The 18,901-nt window shown below is 49.3% G+C and overlaps 1 protein-coding gene across 1 annotated transcript; it reads left to right on the top strand.

The window, feature by feature from the left end:
- Window positions 1-14,376: 14,376 nt before the first annotated feature.
- On the top strand, window positions 14,377-15,534 carry spaca6 (sperm acrosome associated 6). The gene has a single exon (XM_086153018.1). It carries the CDS (start codon window positions 14,449-14,451, stop codon window positions 15,532-15,534), a length of 1,086 nt encoding a protein of 361 aa, XP_086009144.1. The 5' UTR covers window positions 14,377-14,448.
- The last annotated feature ends 3,367 nt before the right edge of the window (window positions 15,535-18,901 follow it).

Raw genomic sequence — 18,901 nt, forward strand, 5'->3', positions numbered from 1 at the left:
GTCTGACAGCGTGGTGCTTTCAGGGACTGTTCGATCCCAGAAAACTTTAACTGCCCACATCGGCAGCTGTCTGCCTCAACCCGGAGTTGCCATCATTCTGGAAGAGACAGTTGGGGAAAAGGATGGAGTCAGGAGTTGAGAGTCTAGGTGAGCGAAGGATGGACCCTAAGATAGTAGTGTTCCAGCGAGTGGAGAAACAGGTGAGAGAAGGATAGAGCAGGGAGGGGATAGATCAGGGAAGCGATAGTGTACAGGTGAGAGAAGGGTAGATCGGAGGGGATAGTGTACAGGTGAGGTGAGAGAAGGATAGATCAGGGAAGGGATAGTGTACAGGTGAGAGAAGGATAGAGCAGGGAGGGGATAGTGTACAGGTGGGAGAAGGACAGATCAGGGAAGGGATAGTGTACAGGTGAGAGAAGGATAGAGCAGGGAGGGGATAGTGTACAGGTGGGAGAAGGACAGATCAGGGAAGGGATAGTGTACAGGTGAGAGAAGGATAGAGCAGGGAGGGGATAGTGTACAGGTGGGAGAAGGACAGATCAGGGAAGGGATAGTGTACAGGTGAGAGAAGGATAGATCAGGGAAGGGATAGTGTACAGGTGGGAGAAGGACAGATCAGGGAAGGGATAGTGTACAGGTGAGAGAAGGATAGAGCAGGGAGGGGATAGTGTACAGGTGGGAGAAGGACAGATCAGGGAAGAGATAGTGTACAGGTGAGAGAAGGGTAGATCGGAGGGGATAGTGTACAGGTGAGGTGAGAGAAGGATAGATCAGGGAGAGGATAGTGTACAGGTGGGAGAAGGACAGATCAGGGAAGAGATAGTGTACAGGTGAGAGAAGGGTAGATCGGAGGGGATAGTGTACAGGTGAGGTGAGAGAAGGATAGATCAGGGAAGGGATAGTGTACAGGTGGGAGAAGGACAGATAAGGGAAGGGATAGTGTACAGGTGGGAGAAGGACAGATCAGGGAAGGGATAGTGTACAGGTGAGAGAAGGGTAGATCGGAGGGGATAGTGTACAGGTGAGGGAAGAGACAGGAAGGATGGCACAGGAACATGGGAGTGTACAGGTGAGTGAAGAGACAGACATGGAAAAGGTCGGAGTCGGGAGTTGAGGGTTTACTGGTGAGTGGAGAGACGAGTGAAGGAAGGATGGAGCTGTGAGGTGATAGTGCACAGGTGAGTGAAGCCTGTGATACTGATGCAGCAGGTGAGGTTGTGGAGATCCATGGCAGTAAGGTGAGTGAAGTCGATCAGAACCAGGTAAGTGAGGCTCCAGAGGTCAGTGAAAGACAAGCGACTGAGTCCTGGGATATTAACAAAGACAGAACAGATAGATCAAGACACTGTTACAGCAGAGATGATGGAGCCAGAATTTTCAGCCACTCTCCCGCTAAAACAGAGGAGGAGTGAGCGAAAGCTTGTGCTAACCGCTACGATGACCAGCAAACTGGCGACAAGGAAACGCTTCTTCCCAGAAGTTTAGATTCAGCAAGGCACCATGTCAAATACAAAACGGATCATTTTGCCGATCAAGACATGTAGAAGAGATATGTAGTTGTTGGACAGATCCCCCATTATCACTCTGTTTTAACATTGGAACCCTAAACGTTAACAATGCCAGAGAGGCAAGGAAAAGAACTTTGGTGCCGGTAAGAAACGTGTTGATGTATCATTTGCTCAGGAATTTCATAGCGATGAAGGCAAGCGAGGTGGACTGGCATTGGGAATGGAGAAGGAGGTAACAATGAGTTCAGTGAAGAGCAACAAAGGTTCTCGAGAACCTTGGCACCAGGGTCCATTGATGTGGAACATAAAGCTCCAGGAAGGTGCCTGCCGGCCAAGGCTACCTTTGTTCATTTAACCATCGTTTGAATCAATATCTACGCTCCAAACGGAGGTGCAGAGAACAAACCTTTCAATTGCAACCGTACAGAGCTTCATCCAGCCGCTCAGTGGCTCTGAGGCAACTGGTCTCCCATGGCCTGGTGAATGTTTGGAGAAGGATGCACCCAAGCTGTAGACAGAAGAATCTCCCTGGTTCATCTTGACCGGTTTTATTGTTTTTCACCTGTAGGTTTTACAGATCACTCATTTCTTTTAGGCAATGTTGTAAGGAGAATAATCCTCCCCTAAAAGTGCCAACTGGCAAAGTAATTTGGATTAAATTCACATCAAAGGTTTAAGACACATTCAATTAAATTTCTAGACTAGTTTTAGACAAAGGAAAGATGATTTTAGCTGTTTGACGCAGTGATGGGGGTATGGGAAGGTTCTGATCAGACTGTTGTCAGACTCGAAAGGTCGCAAGTGCCATCATTAAATCTATCGAACGAGTGAGTTCACAGAAGATTGAGGGCTCATTGAGATCCTCAAAAGCAAAAACAATGGCCTTAGCCAACCTGCTGGATGCAAATGTACAGGGTGTGCTGGTCAGGTCCCAAAAGCAAGGTAGCACAGAGATGGATGCTCCCTCCAGCTTCTTCTTTGACCTTCTTCCACCCCCTGCAGTCGGAAACAGGGCCGGAGTTGAGAGAACCTGGCCAGATTAGGAAGAGAGCAGTCGAGTTCTTCCCCTCCTTTTACTCAAGTGACTTTGTTTAGAACGGAGAGATGTTTGTGGATTTTTGCAGGGAACTACCCAAGGTCTCCGCAAAAATAAATGCTAAGCCGGAGCAATTAAGCGCAAAGGCCCGATAAACCTCATCGCACAACATGCAGCACCGCAAGGCCCCCCCCAACATAGACGGGCTGACAGTTGAATTTTATAAAGCATACCGGGACATTTGTTTGAGGAGGGCCGTCTTTGCCCTCTTGCCATTAAACACCATCCTACAACAGACAAAAAACTGTTGCTCTATAGCTCTCCGCTGCACCGACTGCAAAATCCTCCCCAAAGCCTTAGCCAGCTGGCCGAGAGAAGCTTTGGAGCGGGTTGTCCATCGGGACCAGACCTACTGTGTGCCCAGCAGGTCCATGGGAGATAATGTCTACCTAATTCGAGATGATTTGGAGGTCCCCTGTTCATTAGGTCTGAGGATGGGCTCAATCTCACTAGATTAAGGAAATGCATTTGACTGCGTTCAACACCCCTTCCTCTGGAGGACCATGGCTATGTTGGGCTCAGTGCTGGTCTTATCACTAAGATCCAGATGTTGTTCAGGGCCATTTATAGCGCTGAAGGTCAATGGTTGCTTGTTTACTCCTTTGAGGGTGCATAGAGGTGTGCGACAGGGATATGGACCGTCTGGAACGCTCTATGTACTCTCCCTGGAACCCCTCCTTCAGAAAATACACACTAATATTTGTGCCGGGCTTTTACCAGGATGTAACATCAAAATAATTTTATCCGCCTTTGCTGATGATGCTGTTGTTTTAATTTAAGATCAAGAAGACATCAACACATTGGCAGAGCTAATGGAGAATTTTCTTCTAGATTCTAAATTTGGGTGGGAGAGTGGCCCAGAGGCCTCCCTGTTCTTCTCAGAGCCTACCCTAGAGGAAAGATGGGAAAAAGTACCTTGGTGTATTTCTTGGGAATGGTAATGTGGGGAAGAATTGCGATGACCTCGCACAGAAAATAGACAACAAGTGGAACTGGTTACACTCACAAATGTCATATAGAAGCAGTGTGTTGGTCTTAAATAATCTTGTAGCCTCCTCAGTGGCACCAGCTAGCCTGTCTGGACCCTTCATTAGATCCCTTAACCCAAGTACAATCAAAATGGCCCATTTTTTTGGAGTGGTTTGCATTGGGTGCCACAGTCAGTTTTGCATCTCCACCTCGTCCACCTGTCCAGAGGTACTTTGCTGAACCTCCTGATTTAGTTTGGAGGGGAGTGGCCAGCTGCATTCTCAGGTGGATCAATAGCCTGGCGCTGGATGCTACTCTGTTTCAAACTGATCTTAGATTAGCCAAGCTTAATGGGTTACCTCGTTTTTACCGAGGTGTCTTTAAGTCCCCGTGGTCTGTTCAAATGGCACAGACCTAAAAGAAGTGCACTAGGGGGTGAGTGATGCCAAGGTGGTGGGCTGTCTGCTAGGGACCTCTTATACCCAAATGCTAGAGACGTTTGGAACTCTGGAGGCAGAAACTGGCCGCAAAAGAAAAGAGCCTCCTCCACGCACTGTATATACCTATGGACAGACTTGACCGGACCCCACAGATGCTCTCACAGATTTCAACCTAAACCCTGGATTCAGGGACCTGGGTGGGCCCCTCCAGACCAGCGACAGAGGAGCAAAGGACACTTCAGAATATGGAAAGAAAGAGCCTCTACATCACTGCATGAAGGCCATCAACAAAGGCCATCTGTGTGGACAGGCAGACTGTGGGGACACTTCCCCCGATGGCGGACACTGTACATGGCACCCCTAAAAAACTGGTGACCTGTAGTGGAGGATCCTACACAGCGGCATTGCAGCAAACGCCTTTGCTAACAAGTGTCCTTTCTGTGAGCTCTCTCAAAAGGTATTTCATATTCTTACAGAGACGTTTTTAATCTCTGGCATCACTTTCTCTGACCCTATTTGTATTTGCAGCGTCAAATACGTCAAATACAACAAATTACAATGCCAATTTTTGCCGCTGTTACCATGCCTCCACCTGTAAAATTGTGTTTTCATCAAAATCTACGATCTCCATGTTCCTACTGTTCTCCATGAGGTTCCCTAAAGGCGGGTGGTTCTGGACTGATGGTCAATTGAGGTTCCCCTCGTCCTTCTTGTTGCTCCACAGCTGGACTAACTGCCTTTGCTCCCCCTTCCCCCCCACCTTGTGTTTTTCCTGGCGTCGCTCGCTTCCTGCAATGCCGTCGGAGAACACCATGGAACCGACAGAGGTTCTTCCCGCCGCAAATCACAACCACATGCTTCCCCCTTCCCGACCCCCGCTTCCCCCGTCATTTCACCCCCCTTCACCTTTGCCCCAGTGAAGCCCCCCCCCCCCCCGGCACCCATCTGGTCCAGCGTTCCTTTGCAGAACAGTGGAGGGTGAGGGAACCTTCCCACTTACTACCTCCGTCTTCCCCTGCTCCCCCCTCCAGAAGAACCTTCAAAGACCTTGAGGGTCTCAGAACGTTGACTGTTAAAGATAGTTTTTCCTTACTACTCCCCCTCTGCTCCCCCCTCTGCTCACCCCTCTGCTTCCCCCCCGTCGGCCTGAAAGTATGTCTTGGCGAAGGCGGAGCTGAAATGGGAACCAGATGAAGTCTTGAAGGAACAGGAAGGAGTGGAGGACCAACGGAGGTTCACCTGGACCTGGAGCTGGACCAGGATCTGGAACCTGGATTTAGAGCAGTACTGGAACAGAGACCAAGAAGTTTCTTGCATTGGGACTGGGACCTGGACCAAGACCAGGGCCGGAACCAGGGCCCGGAATGGAACCAAGAAGAGGAGCTGGACTGGGACTTGGTCTCGGACAGCAATTGGGACCAAGACGGGGACTAGCATCTGGACCAACACTGAGACCAATACTGGGACCGGGACTAGGACTGGAACCTAGACTCCGTGCAGGACTGGAACGGGGAACAAGAAGAGGACCTGGAGTGGGACTTGGTCTCGGATTGGGACTGGGACCTGGACCAAGACCAGGATTGCAACCAGGACCGGGACTTGGATCTGGACCTGGACTGGGGATGGGGCTAGAACCTGGAAAAAGACCACAACTGGGACCAGGACCGGTACTCTGGCTGGGACTGGCTTGGTGGTTTCCATGATGGTTCCTGCTCCAGGAGCATGTATGTTCTCACCAGCGCTGGAGGTCAGGAACCAGAGGTCAAGGGTCACTGAGGGTTACATGTCTATGATTGACATCTGACCCATCCAGTTAAAACCCGCCCCCCGACCCCTGTGACATCACGGTTCTCCGGGTTTCTCCAACATCACAAGATCCTCTTTGGGAGCAGGAAACCATCTTTCCTCACTTCCTTCTTTCGCTCTTTCCTTCCTCCCTTCCTTCCCTTATCTTATTTGTGTGTGTCTGTCTGTCTACCTATGTGTGTGTGTGTGTGTGTGTGTGTGTGTGTGTGACAGAAGATTGATAGCTTCTCTTCTTCACTCAGACAATAAGACATTCAGGGTGCAGCTCTTGTGACCTTTGACCCCCGGTGACCTTTGACCCCGCCCCCTTCACCCAGCCCTTGTGTCAGAGCCGACACTGACTGACCACAGAGGAATCACCGAGAGGAGAACCCAGGACACACACAAACACTTACACAGACGCACACACTAATACGGACACATACACACAAGCATACTAACACACACAGTTAAGGTACACATAAACATAGACATGTACACACAGATTCACACACATACACTGATACAGACAAGTACACACAGACAAGCACACATATAGGTATACCAATACACACACAAGACGACACAAGAAGATGCACACACACAAACACTCACACACACTGATACAGACACACACTCTTACACTAACACATGCACACACAAAAAAACGCAAACACGTTCCATGTACACAAACACGCTTAAGACACATACAAACAAGCATACAAAGAATCACACACAAACACACACACTTGTAGACACTTTGGAACACTAACTCATACTCATAGGGACAAACAAACAAATATACACACACAGGCATACCAAGACACAGACACACAAAAAGAGACGGACATGTACACACACACACACACACACACACACACACACACACACACAGTCTTGCCGGCCTACTTCCTCCGAAGTGGGTCGGATCTGCTCACCAAAGGCCACAACCTGCGTCTCCCGGTTCTAATTAGAGGGAAATGTTCCTCTGGGTTATTTCAGTTCCACTGTGTGTGTGTGTGTGTGTGTGTGTGTGTGTGTGTGTGTGTGTGTGTGGAGGGGTTCTGCAAGAACACAGGAACCTTCAAGGAACGTGTCGTTCCATCTAACTCCGAGGTTCCTTTCCAACCGGAGAACTTGGAAAGAGGTGGGGCACCTGAGTTCCCTTCGCTGTGTTTCTGTGAAATCGGGTCGGATCTTGAATTGTGTGTGTGTGTGTGTGTGTGTGTGTGTGTGTAAAACAATTTGGCTCGAGGTTCTGGTGTATGGAGATGATTATCAGGAGCCAGGATGTATTTTCAGCAAAACACACACCCAGGTCCACATCTGGACCAAACCCCTGGTGGAGCATGGCGGTCAGCTCCAAATTAGGCACCCTTCTACCTGGATCATCTCCATCTCTTCTCTGTCCATGTCCAAACCATCACAGTGCGACATTATCTCCAGAATATCGACCATTTGCTGTCGCTCTGGTGGACTTCTTCCTGATCCTCTGCCCTGCTCACTCCCAAAGAGGAACCTCCATATCTTCATCCCTGCCTCCTGTCTTCTCCTTTGTGTCTCCAAACCAGACACCATGGTTGCTCTTCCCCTACAGCTTCTACACTTTTCCCTTTATGACACTTTTCTCCACCTGTTCCAGCATGCTTGCACACATTCCTCCACCTCCTCTGTGCTTAAACTCCTCCACCTTCACTCCCTGTTGTCTCACTGTTCCCCTCACACATGTATGCTAACTTTCATCTCTCTCTTTTTCAGAGCATACCTCAACCTCTAGATATTCCCCCACCTGCACCCTGCAGATCACAATATAATCTGCAAACATCATGGTCCATGGAGTTTCCTGTCTAACCTAATCTGTCAGCCCGTCGATTACCACTGCATAGAGGGGGCTCAGAGCTTATCCCTGATGTAGTCCTACTTCCACTTCTGTCACATCTACAGCACACCTTACCAATGTCATACAGGTCTTGCACCAGTGTGGCGTACTTCTCAGTCACTCAAGCCCTCTTCATAGGTTACCATAGTTCCTCTCTGGCATCCTGTCTTATGCTTTTTCAAGGTCTACAAAAGCACAATGCAGGTCCTCTACCGCCTTCTCTACCGCCACTGTTAAGCAAGTACTCCATCTGTAGTACTCGTCCACAATAAAACTCCCTCTGACCCTGTAAGTCTCTACCAGCATTCTGAAAGCAAAATTGTCCAACTGTTGATGGGAGAGCTTGGATCAGGGCTCTGAAAAATGTGGATTTTCCATTGGTACTGGCACCTTTCTGGACAAGAAACTGGGATGTTGCTCCCTCTGGCCCTCTCTGTAAGTCTCCCCCAGCATTCTTAAAGCTGATGCTTAATCTGTAGTACTCTTTCAAAGCAATAATGTGTCAGGGGCAAGTAGATCAACCAAAAGCAGAGGGGAAAAACGGGAAGTTGGAACAGAGTGTGATTTAAGGTTTAAGGTAGGCAAGGGGTGGATCAGGCATGACGCGCCAGGGAACACGTCATCTGCAAAGGATCTTCCTACTCCTACTCCTAGTCTTTCACGCTGAAAGTCCTGGAGCTGTTCAATCCCTGAACAGCAATGATCTGGCAACAGGCACATCTGTCTCATTACTCTAAATACTGCTCCAAACAATTATAAGAAGCAGGTGCACCACCATCTGCTTTCCAGCCACAGCAAGGCACTGCCAAGGAAAGCACAAGGAAACCCCAAAGCAACAGTCTAACTACCACAGTACTCCCCCACCCCCACCCCACCCTGTACCCTCCTGGCATTCTACCAGGCTTAAGCGGGTACTCCTGGTGCAAGTCTGACCAAACGAGGGATCCCTTGGAGCCTCCCAAGGGATCCTGGAATCCTGGAATGCTCTTCTGGGCCGTATCCCTCCCAATCTACGAGGGACTGGCAGCCTCACCCACTATGTCTCACATCCAAGATCGTAGTTGGTGTAAAGGCCAGATGGCCATCAGATGGCCAAATCTGCAGTAAAAATTGGCCAAACCCAGAAAATGCTGCAATTGCTTGTACGTAGAGGGTGTGGGCCATTCACCCACTACGATTGTCTCGAGGGGTCAGTTTATAGCTGCCCCAGAGGCAGGACATACCCCAGAAAGCTGATCAATGGGGCGTGAAACTCACTTTTCCAGTTTCACATGCAACTTGTTGTCTTGGAGGCACTGAAACACCAGGTGGAAATGCTCCTCTAGGGAATGGGACAAAACCAGGACGTTGTCCAGGTATACAAATACAAAACAGTTAAGGATATCCCTCAGATCATCATTGATCAGAGCAGGGGCATTGGTCATGCCAAAGGGCATTGCCAAATACTCGAAGAGACCCAGGGGAGTCTTAAAAGCCATTACGCCATTCGTCTCCCTACCGGATCCTGATCAAGTAGTACCCATTGCGTAAATCTAGCTTGAAGACCTTGGCTTGACACAGGGGCTTGATAAGGGGTGGTGGTTAATTATTCTTTGTAATGTTGTTAAGGCCAAGATGAGCAATACACGTACATAGAAAAACCCAGCAGCAGGGGGTGGGGGCGTTATTAATGTACTTGCCATCACCCTCTGTTAGAGGCAACTGCTGGGTTTTGGCACCGGGTAGGAGGTCAATCCTGCAATCATAAGGTTCGTGGGGGGGCTAAGGCAAAGTCCTTATTGAACGCTGTCAGGTCATGTATGCGAGGATCGGTTGGGCGGCTCTGAGACAGTGGACACTCCAACCAGTAATCGATGCAGTCCGCAAGTCTATGGGTGCTATGGACTCTTAGTCAAGGGAGGCTAAGAGCATATTTGTATCCTCTCATGATGGTTGCTGGAGATAACCAAGTCAGGCACAGTGCAATGGGACAGTGAGCTAGGGCACAAGTCCTCTGGGGGTGTCTTGGCAACTTGAGGTGGATGCCAAATTGGGTCACCAGTTCAATGTCAATGAAACTGTCACCCGCCCCTGTGTCAAGGAAGGCTTGCAGGGAGCGGGAAGTGCTGGACCAGGTAAGGGAGATGGGCAGGCCCATGCAGAGACAAGAGCTTAGTTGAGATTGGTTTGACTTACAGGTGCGCTTGTGCTCCCAGGTGGAACCTTTCTTGGCCCAGTTCAGCGGCAGGAGGCAATGAAATGTCCAGGACGACCACAGTGAAGGCAGAGGTTGAGTTCCCTACTGCCTCGGTTTTCCTCCAGAGTCAGGGCCCACCTGCATGGATTCCTCTTCCGCAACAGAGGGCACTCCGCCAGGCTTCCTGAGGTTGGGGAGAGCACTTGGGCGGCACAGTGGATGGGGCGCTGGTGGTAGGAAGGGGGAGGCAGTGGCATGGGTCTCTCGCATTTTCCCCCAACTGACTATCAATCCTGACTGCAGTTGCTACCAGCTCTTCCAGGGAGTCAGGTTCATCCTGGGTAGCCTGCTCGTCTTTCATCTTCTCAATGAGCCCCTTGGTAAATACTGGTGAGGGGGACCTTTCATCCCACCCACACCCTGCTGCCAAGATCCGAAACTCGATGGAGAAGGAGGCGACTGAGGACCCATGAAGCGATACACTGAATCGTCTATCTGAAGAACTATATGAGATACAGTGATGGAAAATCAGACCTAACCCCGCATTGTCTTGCATTGGGTTTCCAATGGCAACACTGCCAAACTTGTCCAAATATTAGTTGGAGAGTTGGGATCAGTGTTGGGGTTGGGGTTGGGCTACGATTAGGCCTCTGGAAAATTTGTGCACACAATGTTTGGGCTTCATTAACTCGATGATGTCTACTAATTTTGAAGGATTGAACAAAAAATAAAAAACATGATAATACTTCATCTGCAGCACTCTTTCAAAGCAAGGACTGTATCTGTATCTGTATCTGTATCTTTATTTTGGCAATCCTAAGATGGCGGCGTGAATAGATGCAGCGGCCCCTTGCTCTCCTGCACATAAGGTGAATTATTGTAGTATTTCGTGAATTTTGTGCGTTTCACGTTGTCTTTTGCACCGGATTACAAGTACAGCTGACAAGATCTGCTCGACATCTAAAGAGGCCAGCCGTGGCTTCCTTACAAAGCAAGACAATCAAAGAGCTTGGACCACTCTGCCAACGCACAGCCACGTCAGACTTGACCACATACTCTCGCCCAGAAAGGAGGCGCCGCAAGCAGTGTGAGAGGAAGCAGAAGACGGGTAGCGCGAAGGTATCCACACTAGGCTAGCGGCTAGCACATCAAATCCGTCCTCCCACCTACCCTGGACCTTTCCAGTTTGGATACTGGGCCAAGTGCTCCACAGAGGATGCAATCGGCCCAGCTCTCCACCCAGCCCTCAACCACCTGGACACCAAAGACTCTTATGAGAGAATGCTGTTCCTGGGCTTCAACTCAGCGTTCATCACCATAATCCCGCAACGGCTGATTACCAGATGACAACAGTATTTGTACAGTACAACAGTTTGCAGACAACAACTCTGGTAGGTCTCATCACCAAGGGTGACGAGGTCCACCACAGGAAGGAGGTTGACATTCTAACCATGTGGTGCAGAGACAACAACCTCCTGCTGAACGTTAGCAAGACCAAGGAGATTGATGTTGACTTGTTGAAAGCCCACACAAAGCATGCCCAGCTGACCATCAATGGTGCTGCCATGGAGAGAGTGAGCAGCACCAAATTCCTGGGGGTGCACATCAGTGAGGACCTCTCCTGGATCCCCAACACTGCATCACTGGCGGAGAAAGCAATGCGGCGCTTCTACTTCCTTTGCAAACTCAAGCAAGTATAAGCATCCTGACCATCTGTATCACTGTGTGGGGCAGAAGCTGCACGGACAACAACAGAAAAGCTCTGAATTGCATCTTGAACGCAGCTGGAAGGATCATCGCTGCTCCACTCCTCTCCTTGAAAGACATCCACAGCACCTGCCTCACCCGTAAGGCGTCCCCGATTATGAGCAGCCCAGCCACCCGGCATACGGCCTGTTCAGCCTCCTGCCTTCGGGGTGAAGGTACCGGAGCCTCAGGGCCAATACACCAGGCTGTCAGGACGCTGAACTTTCCTCCAACTATCCCACTCCCTACATCCCGCCCAAACCCAAGATGCTGAACTCTCTCGCTCTTCATTTTTCACCACCGAACTGCCCATCACTCTGTATTGGACTCTTTCGTTTTTTTGCACTACTGCTACTTTGCACTGAGAAAACTAACATGCTGCCATTGAGGCTGAGAGGGTGAGCAGCTTCAAATGTGGTGTCCACATAAGCAAGGACCTTGCCTGGTCCCTCAACAGCACGCAGACAGTCGGGAGGGCTCAACAGCAACCGTACTTCCTGAGGAGGTTTGGCATGTAGCCTAAGATCCGCAGCAACTTCTACAGCTGCGGTGTTGTGTTGAGAGCATCCTGACCAGAGAGACTGCAGAGAGGATCACCAGAACGCTACTGCCGTCTCTTGAGAGCACCTACCACCCCAGAGTCCACAGGAGAGCTGCCTCCATCGCCAAGGACCACGCCCACCATCAGCATGGACCGTTCGCACTCCTACCCTCCAGCCAGAGGTAGAGGAGTTAGAAATGTAGAATGACAGGACTGAAGAACCCGTTCTATCCGAGGGCCATCAGACTCCTGCTGACACTTACTCTTCTTTTTCTGCACTTAATTGCAGCACTGCACTTGTAGCTACTGCCCATTTAAGCTGTATTCATCCTTGCCCCTAAACTTTGAGATTATCACACCATGCTATGCTCAAATGTCTTACTGCACCGCCAACACTGTTCATATTTATAGAAATGATCATTATTATTTGCAGACAGCAAAGTAGGAATTTCACTGTCCAGGGAAACGAGTTTCTTCACTATGAGTGTGACAATAAATGCTTCAGAAATTAACCAGAAAAAAACTATTTGTCCCCGGGGGGCAACTGGGGGCCACATGGGGTAGCAGCATCAAATTGTCAAAGAATAAAATGTAAAAAATAAATAAATAAAATTTAAAAATTCAATTAAAAAAAAAAAAAAAAAAATTATAAATACATTTAATATAAGAATAAGAATAAGAGCAACTTTATTAACCCCGAAGGAAATTGCTGTGCCAGAGTTACAGAAAATATAACAGTAATAAATAATAAAAGAAAAGGCAGAATTAGAAATAAAAATAAACTATAAACTATAAAGTGTCTTAGTAACAAGTGAGGTAAGGAGTGCACAATAGTATGATAGAAGGGAAACTTGTAGTGAAGCTGTTATGAGATGAGATGAAATATTGCACAGTTTCTGAATATTGCACAGTGAAATTAAATATTGCACAGTTTTTTTGTTTTTTTTTAGGTTTAAGATAGGTTTTTATGGTTGCCGGCGGCTGAATGGAGAGGTACACACATATGATACACACATATATATATATATACAAATATATGTGTATATACACGTATAAATAAATTACTGTACAGAATCATGTGAATTGTAAGAAAGCTGCCATGGCAATGAGGGGTTTGCAGGGTTGCAAGAACAGAGGAGTTAAAAAGCTCTGGGGACAAAGGCTGACCCTCTCCTCTAGGTTTGACGTAAGACATGGACTCGCCTACCTATGGTAAGATAGGTAAGATACCAATATGGCGCTACCAACTGACTTTGCCCTCAAAGACGCTTCACAAGTAAAAACAGAAAGAACAGAACATACACAGAATTATTGGGAAGAAGTCCATAATTTCAGAGTGTGGCGATGAGCGCCAGTCCAGGGACAAGCTGGAGGAGCTTCGCCGGTGTGCAGCTGAGTGTCGTGCTGCTGTGAGGAGGCAAGTGTTGGAGCTGGATGTCGGAGATGGATTTTTGGTGGAGGGAGAGATGGTGGAGCAGGAGGAGCAAGAAGATTTCGGCCGATGGAAATGCCGTCTTGCTAGGCGCCATCGGGATCCGGAGTTTCGAGAGGCTGGCCGGCTAGCTAGCCAGCTAGCCAGCCTGCTCAGGTTGCCGTCAGGATCTGGAGTTTTGAGAGGCTAGCTAGCCAGCCAGCCTGCTCAGGTTGGCAAGCTAGTTTGGTAGCTTGTCCAGAGATTGTCCAGGTGAGCCTTTGTCTTTGGTTTGGTTGATTGGTTGGAGAGCGGGAAGCGGCAGCCAAACGCGCCAGCGTCCTCCCGCCCGCCATCTTGCCAAAAAACACACTTATGACACCTTACCTCTTGAGTGTCCTTACCTTTGGGTCAGACATCACCCTCGAAATCATGACGAAACTGAACACCCAAAAAAAAAAAAACAACTTTGAAGCTTTGTACACTTTCTAGGCATGAAACCGCAATGTAGCTCCCTCTGACCTTCTCTGCACATCTCCACCATGATGGATCACCTCAAAGCTACTCCTCAGCTTCCGGCCATTGCTCCAGGTATCCTGGATGCAGGATCTCTTCTCTCCTCCATGTCCACCACTCCAGATCATCATCGCGGTATTCCCACATAGACACACTCGAGCCCACACTCCCACTTGGAAACAGGCACACACACACACGGCCCGAGTGTACAAAAACACACACACACACACTGAACTTCTTCCTTCCCTCCTTCCTTCCTTCTTCCTTCCTCCCCCCCTTCCTTTGACTGGACCCTCCTCCCACTTTGCTTGCTTCCTTCCTTCAAAGTCCTCCCCTTCTCCTTCCATCTCCAGATGACCTCATCATGACGTCACAGGACAGATGTTGGCGATGGCGTCAACTTTGCTGCTGCTGCTGCTGCTGCTGTGCACGGGCGGTGCGCTGGGCTGCTACCAGTGCCTGGTGGACCCATCGATGAGCAGCCGCCTGTGCTGGGGCTACGTGGTGACGGCAACCGGCGTGCGCAACATGGGCCGTTGCTTCCGCAAGATCGATAACATCTTTAATAACAACGTACGCGTAGTGGAGGCAGGCCGCGTGGGCGGTGGTCTGGTAAGCCGCCTAAAGGAGATCCTGGTGGGTGAGATCGCCCCGCTGGCCAAGGAGTTCGAAAACCGACGCAACATGGACACGGTGTACGAGCAGCGGCTACGGGCGGTGGCGGAGAACTTCATCGCCGCGGCCTCTGCACTCCCACGTGCCTCCGGCTGCTTCCCACCGTGCGGCTTCCAGAGTTCCGGCGAGGTGTACAACTGCGTCACCTGCAACTACAACACCTGCGAGTTCCCGCTGGACTGCCCCGTCGACCACATGGCCGTGGTATCCAGGGGCCGCGTACGCCTCCGCTGCCATACGCCCTTCCCACTCCCCAACGGCGTGGAGATAGCATGGCGCTTTGCGCAGGGCGTGGAAACTAACCTTGTGGAGCAGTTCACGGAGGTGACGCTGGGTGCCGACCGGGTCTTCTCCATCCCCGCCGCCAGCCCGCACCACCAGGGTACCTACCAGTGCGAGATCTTCTCCAAGGGCCGCTCCATCATTAGGCGCTACTTCTTCATCACTGTGATGCCGCCAGCCACCGGTAAGCACTTGGCGCTGCAGGAGGTGTTTGACCTGGCGCTGCAGCCTGGGGGGCGGCTAGTACCGCCGTCCCTGAGGGACCGAGCCTACGGGCCACCGGTGCCACCGGCGCTGCTGGTGTTCTGCCTCAGTGGGCTGCTGCTTCTCCTCTTCCTCTCGCTTGGGATGGTCAGCTGGGCTGTGATGGACGATCGTCACAAAGATGAGGAGGACTGTGCCGACAGCGGCGGCGGTTGTGAAAGCGGCAACCATGAAGTGGAACCCTCTTGCTGTGAGATGCGAATCAACCAGGAAGAACGGGTGTCCATCACAGAGACCTCCTTGTGAGGGAGGGAAGCATGAAAAGCTAGCGTGAAAAGCTTGCATGACAAACTGGCATGAAAGGTAGCATGAATATCTAGCAATAAAGCTTGGATTGAAAACTGATATGAGCTATTCGGAACCTTCACTATGTTTCTCCCTCACTCCTGAAATGTGGACGCTACCAGGGATAACCAAAATGGACACCCGATGTACCCTCAGTACATCAGGAAGTACCAGAGGAATTACAAAACCAAGGAGTATTTGTGGGTTCCACGAAATATAATACATGAATAAAAGCACATCTGCTGACCTATGACTCAAAATGACATGTAAAACTAGCATGACAAACTAGCATGCGAATCTATTGTAAAACGATACCATGAAAACCTAGCATGCAAAGCTACCTAGCATGAGAAGCTACCAAAAAAAACTAGCATGATAAACTGGCACGAAAAAAGTAGCTTAAAAAGCTAACAAGACAAGTTAGCACAAGGGGCTAGCATGAAAAACTAGCATTAGAAACGAGCATTTGACGTGAGCATGAAAAACTAGCATGATGATGTAACATGAAAACAGTAGAATGAAAAACTGGCAGGAAAAACTAGCATATAAAACTAGCATAAACAACAAGAATCATAAACTAGCATGACAAGCTAGGACGAAGATAAAGACGTTTACATTGAAATTATCAGTCTTTGAACCACAGCTAGTTTTCCTGTTATCTTGAGCAAGGTAAAATGCTAACAGATGCTAAAAGGTCCTAGCATTTAGCTCCATAGCCACATACAGGTGTGTGTGTGTGGCTGAAAGGCAGACGACAAAGAGGCCATTGAAGCAGCAGCAAGGTCTGCCAGACGCTTTATCTGAGCCATATGTGCCTCACACCCTCTCACACACACACACACACACACACACACACACACACACACACAGGAAAATGTTTAACTGGAAACTTGTGTGTGTTTCCTAACATGCTGTGTGTTACAGCCATACCTTCTATGACATTCTTGTGGCTCTCTGTAACACACACACACACACACACACACACACACACACACACACTTGCACACCTACACACACCAAGATACACCTACATATACACACACAGGCATAAAGACAGATAGAATACACACACTGTCAGTAACAAACACAGATATAAACAAAGACACGCACACACAGCTACATACAACACACACACCTACACACACACACAAACACACCCCTATATATAGACTCAAAGACACAAACACAGACATACAGAAGCACATCTACATATGCATGGACACAATAAAAAGGCAAACAGAAACACATTCACACACCTACATACCAGCATACACACTGACATACACACACACACACACACACACACACACACATACACATACACACACTTAGACACGCTGATATACATACAAATACAGACATACATACACATACAGTCATATAGACAGATAGAAACACGCTTACTGACAGACACACAGACAAATGTATATACACACACAGAAATAGACACACACACACACACACAAAACCATGGACACACACAGACAGAGATAAATTTACACAAACACAAAAATTGGACTTCCTGGTTTGTGTTTTTCTAGACCTAGAAAAAGCGTATGACAGGGTGCAAAGAGAGGAGCTCTGGTATTGTATGAGGAAATCTGTGGTGGCCGAGAGGTATGTTAGACTGGTGCAGGACATGTATGCCATCTGTGAGACAGTAGTGCGGTGCGCTGTGGGGGTAACCGAGAAGTTCACGGTGGCTCTGAGCCCCTTCTTGTTTGCAGTGGTGATGGACAGGCTGAGAGAAGAGGTTAGACAGGAATCTCCATGGACCATGATGTTTGCAGGTGACATTGTGATCTGTAGTGAGAGCAGAAAACAGGTAGAGGAAAATCTAGAGAGGTGGAGGTATGCTCTGGAAAGGAGAGGAATGAAAGTTAGTCGCAGCAAAACAGAATATATGTGTGTGAATGAGAGGAACTCGGGTGCAACGGTGAGGCTACAGGGAGTGGAGATCAAGAAGTTAGAGGATTTCAGGTACTTGGGGTCAATAGTCCAGAGCAACGGGGACTGCGGAAATTGAAGTGAAGAGGTGGGTTCAAGCTGGTTGGAATGGGTGGAGAAAAGTGGTACTATGGGGTACTATGTGATAGAAGACTATCGGCCAGAATGACAGGAAAGGTGCACAAGACAGTGGTGAGGCCAACGATGTTGTGTGGATTAGAAATGGCTACAATGACGAAACGACAGGAGTCACAGATATGATGTTGAGGTTCTCTTTTGGAGTGACCAGGATGGATAGGATGAGGAATGAGTCTATCAGAGGAACAGCACATGTTAGATGTTTTGGAGAGAAGGTCGGAGAAGCCAGACTGAGATGGTTGGGTCATGGACAGAGAAGAGATAGTGAATATATTGGTAGACGGATGTTGGAATTGGAGCTGCCAGACAGGAGGTCTCGAGGAAGACCAACGAGAAGATTGATGGACTTAGTGAGAGAGGATATGAAGATAGTTGGTGTCAGAGAAGAGGATACAGAGAATAGGGTTAGATGCAGATGCATTTGCTTTGGCGACTCCTGAAGGGAAAAGCGGAAAGGAGAAGAAGTCAAAAATTGGACTTCCCATGATGCCGTGCTAACGATGCTAAGCTAAGGGGGCCTTTCCACCGCTATAACTGCCGTAAATGATGGCGGGTTTCGGTGCACTAGCAGGTGCTTCGGCAACTCATCTAGTTGTTCCGATGTTCTGCAGTTCTGGTGTTCCGACGTTCCGATGTTTCTCCGTTGCCATGGTTACCTGCTCTTAAAGGCCCAGTGTGTCTCGGCGGCTATTTTCTGCCTGCACTGACATCAGACTCGCCTGAACACCTGTCTACGTTAGCGTCTGGGGGATAGGCTGGCACATACAAACACACACGCATGCAATCACACACATGCACACGCGCACACACACACACACACACACACACACACATACAGCTGCAGCCCACTCTGCTCTCCAGGAGGACAGATGAGTCAGGAGAGTGTGTAGGTGGACTCCACATTCATGCCGCCATTAAGGTGTGTGTGTGTGTGTGTGTGTGAGGTTCTTGAGGAGTGTTAGGCCCCGCCCCCCTCTCTCCCCTCTGCCACTTTGGATGGTGGCAGAAGGAGGGTGACCATGCTCACGTCTCCTGGATGAGGTTTGAGTGACACGCTGAGGTCAGAGGTTAGTGGGCGGGGCCAAGCGGGGAGGCGGAGCCAAGAACCTTAGCCCATCTTGGCGGAGGAAGAGGAGCATCTGTTTCTAATAAAAAAAAAAAAAAAATCCCGGCTCGGCGCCGAGGAGCGCTTCCGCTCGGCCGTCGCCATGGCAACAGCCGCGCGGGACAGACAAGAAGCGGC

Source organism: Fistularia commersonii, chromosome 9 (genome assembly GCF_037954325.1).
Source record: "Fistularia commersonii isolate RoL2024-O1a breed Wild chromosome 9, RoL_Fcom_v1.0, whole genome shotgun sequence".
NCBI classification, from domain to species: Eukaryota; Metazoa; Chordata; class Actinopteri; order Syngnathiformes; family Fistulariidae; genus Fistularia; species Fistularia commersonii.